This window comes from Ctenopharyngodon idella, chromosome 10, assembly GCF_019924925.1.
Source record: "Ctenopharyngodon idella isolate HZGC_01 chromosome 10, HZGC01, whole genome shotgun sequence".
In the NCBI taxonomy this organism is placed as follows: domain Eukaryota; kingdom Metazoa; phylum Chordata; class Actinopteri; order Cypriniformes; family Xenocyprididae; genus Ctenopharyngodon; species Ctenopharyngodon idella.
Window position 1 is genome coordinate 48,541,301 of NC_067229.1, and position 9,883 is coordinate 48,551,183.

General features: G+C 35.5%; 1 protein-coding gene across 2 annotated transcripts in view; it reads right to left on the reverse strand.

Annotated features, from left to right (window-relative positions):
* The window catches only part of LOC127520485 (cAMP-specific 3',5'-cyclic phosphodiesterase 4D), a 210,458-nt gene extending 204,613 nt beyond the window's left edge, over positions 1-5,845 (reverse strand). For both annotated transcript variants that reach the window (XM_051908624.1, XM_051908621.1), the window contains exon 1: positions 5,789-5,845. In XM_051908624.1, the coding sequence (XP_051764584.1) occupies positions 5,789-5,830 (42 nt within the window). In that variant the 5' untranslated portion in view covers positions 5,831-5,845. The remainder of the gene's footprint in view (positions 1-5,788) is intronic.
* Positions 5,846-9,883: the final 4,038 nt, after the last annotated feature.

The window sequence follows — 9,883 nt, forward strand, 5'->3', positions numbered from 1 at the left end:
ACCTAGCAACCACCCAAAACACCCTAACAACCACTCAGAATGGCCAGGAAACGAACAGAACTCTGTTGCAATTGCAAAACTACAAGTGGCTGCAAGTTTGCAGGGGCAAACACTTAAAATACCCCAACAACCACCTAGCAAACACCCATAACACCCTAGTAACCACCTAGCAAACACCCAAAACACCCTAACAACCACTCAGAATGGCCTAGAAACCAACAGAACACTGTAAAACTAGTGTTTGTTGCAAGTTTTGCAGGAGCAACCACTTAAAGCACCCTAGCAACCACTTAGCAATTACTCAGAACACCCTAGAAGCCACCCAGGACACCATAGCAACCACACAGCAAACAGTTTTGCAGTGGAAAGCAGCTCTCATATTTTCTTCAGTTGTCCTCTAAAATGAGAACAGTTTTTCTTGCAGGTGTAACAGGACAGTAGGCAGCACTGTGTGTGAGAAAACAGTGCTAGAGGTTGTTAAAATGGGTCGGCAGTAGGAGAGTCTCATTGATATTGTAAGTGGCAGGGATGGGTGAAGGGTACACAGTCAGATCTAGTATGCCGAGCCGGCTTGTCTTTGACAGGCTATTCGACTTTGTGGCTTCTGCAGTGTGTGGGCGCCCTTGCCCCATTACTGCAGCTTGTACACAAGAAGCCTTCTAAGTGTGTCATCCAGACAGCCGTCAGGGCCTGAGCCTAATGCACTGCAGCAGTGGCGAAACAATCTCTGCCACCACCAGAGGGGATGTACGCACATGTCCACACTGCTGCGATTAGACAGCGCCCGACTACAGCACGGAAAGAATGACACAGCCTGGTATGCATACAGATCTCTCAATATCTCACAGAAGCAATATGTGCAAGTATCGGCATTGTTATTCCATGCTGCCCTCAGGCGCTGGTGAAATTTCAACCACAAATCAGGTCACGTGACTGGGTGAATCTCACGTAACCTGTCAAAAACTATACTTCACCAAAGATCTACTTATATAAATAAATAAAGAATTCATCTCTGCATAAAGAAAATGCTGCCTATTTTTAAGAGCATTATTTAGAAGCCCTGCTTTAATTTATTATACTATAAAATAAAAATTATATTATAGTCTATTTCGCCTGTAATGAGACTCACTATAAAAAATATCAAAGAAAACCATCCAGACATGCACATTACAGTAATGTAATGCAGGGGTATGTGAAATATTATTAAATAAGTCTAAATAAATAAATAGGCTAAATAAATCTACATTAAAAAAATCTACATCGTCCTAAACATACAGAAGGTTTTAATTACTTTATGTAAACAATTATTTATTTTTTCTTCCTTTTTCCTTTTTTTTCACACACATTACACACACTTCCTTTTTAAATTTAGAGGTAAAATGTGACCTGGACATGTTTTCTTGAGATTTACAAGAATAAGATTATGCAAAAGAACACCATAATCATTTTTTTCTTAACAAATAAAAAAATAAAAATATAAAAATTAAATAATATTTTTTGCATAAAGAAAATTGCTGCCTATTTTTAAACATATATTAATACAACATAGGTTTTACTGCTTTAATTTATGATGATTTTAATTAAAAAAAATTATAGTCAATTTTTCTGTAATTAAAGTCATATGTATAAAAATATCACACACATTACAGTAATGTAATGCAGGAGTATGTGCTTAATTGTCCTAATAAATGTGTCTAAATAAATAAATAAATCAAAGTTAATAAATTAATTGTTTTCATAAATAAATTGTATGTCTATAAAAATATACATCCAAAACATAGGTTTCAATTTCTTTATGTAAATATATATATATATATATATATATATCCCTTTTGAATTTAGAGGTAAAATGTGACCTGGAAATGTTTTCGTGAGATTTACCCAACTAAGATGATCGTGGCAAGTGTCATTTTGCATACATTTATGCGAAAGAACACCATAATCATTTTCTATTAAAAAGATACAGGAAGAGTGTTTGTTTGATAAGTGGGCTGCTGAGTGCGTTTGAAAGGCAGATGCTGCGTTGCGGTCTTTTGATCTCTGAAAATTTCAGGCCGCTACTGGTAAGATCTTCTTCTATTACTGTTAATCAGATCGGATTGATTGAATCAGGAGCTATCAGGATGCGATCAAACACGTGGGACTCCTCACCACGGCTAATGTACTGCTCTGAGGTCAGCAGAAATGTGTGTGTGTGCGGATAAAAGGATGCTGACGTCTATTTGACAGACAGATGCTACATGACATGCCTGTGTACGGATAAACGCAAACCTCTGAATAACCCAGCTTTTGTCAAAAGGGCATGTTGTCAACCACTGCCCTATACAAGAATCAGCCAATCACAGCGCACCGATGGCAAAGCAACTAGGCGGAGAGAGCTGATTAAGGAAAACAGCGGTACATTGCTGCTGCGCTCTAGGTGATTCAATATACCAGACATTAAAGATACAGAATGAACAATAAAATAAGAGATGGAAAGCCATTAAGGCTTCCAATGACTTATGAGAACCTATTCTATTTGCTTTTATTGCTCAGAGCTTGTTTTTTCAAAGATCGGGAGTTCTCCATTAAATGTTATTTAAATATTAACTTTGGTTCAGCTGTTTCTATGGAAGCTTGTTTCTGCCACTAAATAAAAAAATAAAAAAAGGTAATTGGGACTTTTTATCACGCAATTCTGACTTTATAACTCACAATTCTGACTTTATATCTCGCAGTTCTGACTTTATATCTCGCAATTCTGACTTTATAACTCGCAATTCTGACTTTATATCTCGCAATTCCGACTTTATATCTCGCAATTCCGACTTTATATCTCGCAATTCCGACTTTATATCTTGCAATTCCGACTTTATATCTCGCAATTTCGACTTTATATCTCGCAATTCTGACTTTATAACTCGCAATTCTGACTTTATATCTCGCAATTCCGACTTTATATCTCGCAATTCCGACTTTATATCTCGTAATTCCGACTTTATATCTTGCAATTCCGACTTTATATCTCGCAATTTCGACTTTATATCTCGCAATTCTGACTTTATAACTCGCAATTCTGACTTTATAACTCGCAATTCTGACTTTATATCTTGCAATTACGACTTTATATCTTGCAATTACGACTTTATATCTCGTAATTACGACTTTATATCTCGTAATTACGACTTTATATCTCGCAATTCTGACTTTCTAACTCGCAATTCCAACTTTATATCGCAATTCTGACTTTATATCTTGCAATTCTGACTTTCTAACTCGCAATTCCGACTTTATATCTCGCAATTCCAACTTTATATTGCAATTCTGACTTTATATCTCGCAATTACGACTTTATAACTCGCAATTGTGAGTTTATATCTTGCAATTCTAAGAAAAAAATGTCAGAATTGTGAGATAAAAAGTCGCAATTATTTTTTATTTCATGATGGAAACAAGCTTCCATATGTTTCTCCTAAAATCCCTTTTAAGGAATAGAAATACACATCAGTCTTATTTTAGCATCATTGCTATTATTATTTTGTTAATAATTTGAATTATTAACAAAATAATAATAGAAGACTTTATTTTTTATTTTGTTTTCATTTCATTTTAAGTCATTTTTTAACATGCCTATATTGTTATTATGGTACTTATGGTAACATTAATTAATGTGTTAACTAACTATGAGCAATATATTTTTACAACATTTATTAATCTTTGTTAAATATTAGTTAATAAAAATGTTCATGTTAGTTCACAGTGCATTACCTAACAGTAACCAATACAATTTTGATTTTAAAAAAGTATTAGTGAATGTTGAAATTAACATTAATATTAATAAATGCTGTGGAAGTATTGTTCATTCTTAGTTGATATTAACTAATGTAGTTAACTAATGTTAACTAATGAAACCTAATTGTAAAGTGTTACCATTTTAATAAGTTTTAGTTTTATTTAGTTTTATTTATTTCAGTACTTCAGCTTAAATTAAACAAAAATAAGAAATGATGCCTTGGCAAACAGCTGAAATAAATTAACTTTTTTATATTATTTTATTTCATTTATTGTTTATTTTATTTCAAGTAATGCATTTTTTTATGGTTTTAGGCTGTGATTGATGTACAGTAAGAGTATAGAGCTATAAAAATAATCAGATCATTTGGTCTGAAGAAATGTTTGAGTTCATATTTAAGATCTCGATTTAAAATAAGGTTCTCTTCTGAAGCTCACAGATTACTGGGGGACTTTTCCTCACAAATAAGGAAATCTGAAAAGCAACGTTTCTCTTATTGCTGTCTAGAAGGAACAACTTAGACAAATGATTTTTCATTTCTGCCGGAAGTCACCCTCTAACTTGATTTGGTGCACCTTCGCTCTGAGATGCCATTTGAACACGTGATTATAAAAGCACTTAAAGGCTGTTGGCGCAAACACGCTCGTCTTTGCTCGTGGTGCTGTGCGCCCTCATTTAAAGGCATTAGAAACGATTTGCAGCTGCACTGCTGGTCACGCTTGACGTTGATGCTGCCCGGCGATGCAGAAAGTGACGTGGGGAGTGAGAATGTGGCGGGTCTGTTGATCTTGCACCTCTCTGTCACATTAAAGCTGTCCGATGGTGACACACACTTCCGTCACAAATCACATGGCTGACCAGAACACCTTCAAAACACAGTGCTTCATTTAGCAGTGGGCACACAGACCAATTGAGCTGATTGTGAATTATATGGGACAAACATATTTAAATATAAAGTATTTAAAGGGGTCCATGCCGTCATTTTACGCCGGACTGTTTCACAAACGAGGGTCAATTCAATGCTGGATTTGCACAAAAGATTAACATGACGGCACATGCTAGTAAACTTCCTGAGTCTCTGCATCAGTGTCGACTCCGGTTTGAACAATGTAAGGCTGAACACCGTTACTGACAATCCTCATTTTGGCTGCGTGAGATTCTCCAGCTTTGTTGTTGTTGAGCGACCGAAGCGTGAGCTGTTAAAGCTCCGCCCTCTTCTGGAAAGGGGGCCGGGAGCAGCAGCTCATTTGGATTTAAAGGGACACACACAAAAACGTGTTTTTGCTCACACCCAAATAGGGGCAAATTTGACAAGCTATAATAAATGATCTGTGGGATATTTTGAGCTGAAACTTCACAAACACATTCATTTCGCTTCTCAAGTAAATGTATTTTGATTTAAGAATGTTTAGATATTTGAACTGGAAAACAAGACAAAAATACTGAGGAAGAAAATTATTTTTAGCAGTGAATGTATTTCTGAGTATAGGATGAGATTCGATTTCATCCATCAGGAATTTATTGTAAATTATTTTATGGAAAGATTATACAGACAAACTTTTTTAGGGAATAATGTGCACCCGATGAATCATTCACAATAATGCAAGAAAAATGTATTAAGAAAGTAAATAGAGCTCCTTTGATTTCATTTTGACTTTAAATGAGGTAGTGTAATTGCTTCTGGTGCTGTCGTTCTGTAATGAGTCAAATCAGAGGTGCATTTCATCCGCAAACCGTTTTTCCTCACAAAGTCTTGAATATTACATATTACTCCCAGAATGAGTCATCAGACCTCAGAGGCAAAGAATGATTGCAATAAAAAAAGAAAAGAAAAACAAGAGTAGAGAACATACTGTAGGAGCGCAGGCTGTTCTACCACTACAGACTTTCTCTATGACAAATTAGAGGAATATAATACAATTGCTTCACCCCATTCCCAAGATTCCCATTATGGGAATTTATTCCTCATTTACACTTTTGTACAGTGAAAGTACAGGAGTACTGAAATGCACTCACAGTCCCCAGGGAGTCTGTCGCTGTGCAATCGATCTTTTTCATCCTGCCAGATGCTCCAGCATGTAATTCCTCACACAGTCAAAGAGCTGAAAGAGAAAAACAAGAATAAAGCTGGTCAAAGAGACAAAATAGACCTGGTAAAACCGCATTAGACATATGGGAGAACAATAATGAACAGATAATGGGACCTGCTTCATCTAGGCAACCATTTTAGGCATACAAAATAATTTAACAAATAAATAAATGCATAAATAAATACAAACAAATAAATAAATGCATTAACAATTAATGCATAATTAACCTAATAAATAATTAGAGATGCACCAGATACGAAATTTCTCCACCGATACCGATAGCCGATCATTCAGAGCGATATCTGCTGATACTGATAACGATACCGATAGTTTGGGGGTTCTGCCTTTTATACCTCCTTTTAAATTAATGATAATTTCATTATAATTAATAATTAATCACTATATTTTGAAAGAAACGCAAATAAAAACTTTATTTTCTCCATTTCATCAACTTGTAACTGGTATCATTTATAAACATAAAAATGTAAACATACCCTCTTTTGATTGACAGGATATATCGGCCCTGACTATCGGCCGATAGCTGATGGTGTGAAAATTTGCTTTTATCAGCAGATACCGATTATTGGCCGATATATATCGGGTGCATCTTTATAAATAACTACATAAATAAACAAATGCATTTAATTGCAATGAACAAATGCATGTATAAATTAGGGATGCACAATATATCGGCCACCATATCAGTATCGGCCAATATATGTCATTTTTAACGTTATCGTTATCGGCTCAATAAGAGAATTTGGCCGATTAAAGCTGATAAATAATGGATTATTTCCTCCAGCTGAGACACTTCAGATGAGCACTGTTCACCATGATGATTTTGAATTGCTTGAAATATTATTGGAGTCTTCGAAAATGAAAATCCAGTTAAGTGCAACATGTGCAGCGCAAGTCTGTCATATCGGCTACATAAAATTATAATGAGAACATTATAATTGTGTGCTTGGGACATGACTGTTAATGGTGAGACTTTTGGTTTTGTAATCAGGCTCTCAAAAATTATATAAAAAATTGGATTTAGATTTAATGGCCAATATATCGGTTATCGGCTTTCAAATATAAAGAATTATCGGTTATCAGTATCGGCCAAAATCTTCATATCAGTGCATCCCTAGTATAAATAAATAAATAAATGCATTAATAAATAATCCATTTCACCCACTGTGAAAGCTGAAACAGAAAGCATAAAAATTGATGTCTTAAAAGGTAGCCTATCACTTTTTGGCCAAAATTAAAGGTGTAATTAAGCAGCACAGATGTTTTTGAACATCGATAATAATCATAAATGTTTCTTGAGCAGCAAATCATCATATTTGAATTACAGGAATAAATTACATTTTAAAATATATTCAAATGGAAATTGTAATAATATTTCACTTTTTACTGTATTTTTGATGTAATAAATGCAGCATTAGTGAGCAGAAGAAACTTCTTACAAAAGCATGAAGAATCTTACCAAACCCAAACTTTTGAACTTTTGAAATCAAAATTTTTATATAATTTTTCAGAGCCTGATTACAAAAACAAAAGTCTCACAATTAAAAGTCATGTCCCAAACACACAATAATAATGTTCTCATTATAATATTATGTGGCCTATATGACAGACTTGCGCTGTACGTTGCACTGTATTTTTTTTTCTTTTTGAAGTGATTTCAATCATATTTCAAGCAATTCAAAACCATAATGGCGGACAGTTTTGCATCTGAAGTGTCTCAGCTGAAGGAAATAATCCATTATTTATCGGCTTTAATATATCGGCCAAATTTTCTTATCAGGCCGATAACGATAACATTAAAAATAAACATATCGGCCGATACCGATATGGTGTCCGATATATTGTGCATCCCTATGCTATAGTATCAAGTTGTTAGCTAATCAACACGCTCAAACTATTGAAATCCACTCAGCGAGTAAGTCGAGTCTCTTACGGCTTTCACGTGAAGAGCTCTACTTGTGTGGTGTGCTTGAGAGATCGTTAATGATGCTTGACGTGAAAAGCGTTTCAAATCAGACACTTATTAGGTTCCAGCCTTTGTAAGGTGTAGTCAGTGAGAAATCTCACTACCAGGTATTAAAACAGAGCGATGGGGTCAGAGGAGGTGCTGTGATAATATTAAAATAAGGACAGATGAGCTGAACACCCACACTAAGACTACAGTTAAGATGAATCCAGCTTTGTAGAGTAATGCAACTGCTCACAACAACAAACCTGAGCCAGCAAATAATGCAAAGAACAGCCCAAAAATAAGCCTTTATTAATCAATAATCTGCCTCTGCAATCATAATTTTCTGCGAAAAGGAATAAAAGTTGTTGGTGATATCTAGTGTTCATTTCACCCAGTGATTTACATGTATTGAGATTTGCAAAAATGCAGGAAGAGGCACGTTTTTCCAGTGAGCCCGTGTTGCAAAGTTTTATGGATGTTTGAGAAACACAGAGCCAAAAACACTGCGAGGAAATGAAAGCCAACCTCTTCATCTGTCTCCTCATCAGCAAGTGAGAGATTTCAAAGCTCTTCCGCTGGCATTCTCAACACCTGACGGAAACTCAGGACAATTACGCTCCGAAATGAGCCGAGATTTCCTGCAGCCTCTTTCCTATTTACCTACGGGAAATGAAGGACTGAAGAGGAATGAAGTGATGTGACAGTGGAAAGCTTGATGCTGCTTCATGTCTGTGGAAAACTGAGTGACACTTCGACAAATCGGCCCTTAAGAATCAGTTTTGTTTTTTTTGATCATTTTGCCTGTGTTAATGCCAACTGCATGAAATTTGGCACAGGTGTGTATTTTTATTGGAATTTTACTATTTGACCCCCATTTCCTTTAATAAATCAATTTTACACTAGTAACACAAAATAGTTCCTCTCAGGACCTTAAGGACAAAAATGTCCCCATTGAAACCCATTAAAACTGCAATTTTTAATCCCAGGGTCATTTAACTATAAAATGATGCAGTCTTTGTTTATAGGCTTTCATTCTGCTGGCAAAGGCTTCAAAATTTTATTTTTTACTATTTTTTACCAAATGGTGCCATTTTCTCAGGTTTGGCCGATAAAGCAAATGCTTGCTTTATTTCTGTTTTCTTCTCCAGAGCCAAATGGATAAATTATGCAGCTATAATTGTGTGGGTGTGTTGGTATAGATATGTGTTAGGGCTGTGCGATATTGAAAAAAAATGCGATATGCGATACCTTGTTAAAAAATGCGTACAGGACAAATACAATAGGACAAATTCTTACTTGAAATAGCATTCAAGTAAGACACAATACAGGTACTGAATGATCAAATGTAAATTTAAAACACTGCATAGTCTTCACATGAATATACAATGATTCATAATAAAGCTACAGAAGTTATTTAGTCAAGAGCAGTGAGTGAATTTCTCTTTATCTTTCGTTGTTTCGCAGACAGCAGCAGGTTTACTGTTATTAGCTGCTGTCCCTTTAAGACCTAATGTACGGCCACGGATCCTACTGAAACGCATCCGATTTCTTTCCCAACTGATAATGTTAACTTAAGTCATAACCGACTGTGTTTACATGAATACTCACTAAGACAGACATTTTGACATAACAGTGTGTGTATTTGACCGCTGTCAGAGAGGCGGCTTGTGCACGCGATTCGGTTGTGTGTGTCAGACAGCAGACTGCGCGAGACCACAAGGAGTTGTTTTCCGCAACTTATTGCAATTAATATCTCTTTTAATGTCAAGCAAGTCACGTAAGTAACAGTCGCGTGCCCAGGCTAGTCACTGCTATATGCGTTGACCTAAAACTTCGTTTTGTAGTAGCCTATTAAAATCATTCATATATCGCATGCCGTTGCGATATGCATATCGCGATATGTACATTTGCGATATTTTCGATATATCGTGCAGCCCTAATATATGTGTATTAATACAATTGTTTGTGCGTGTGTAATATTTGAGAGAGAAAAACTCTACTATATTTGCAAAGATGCATTGCTGGCATCTAATGGGGAAAATTTGGTACTTC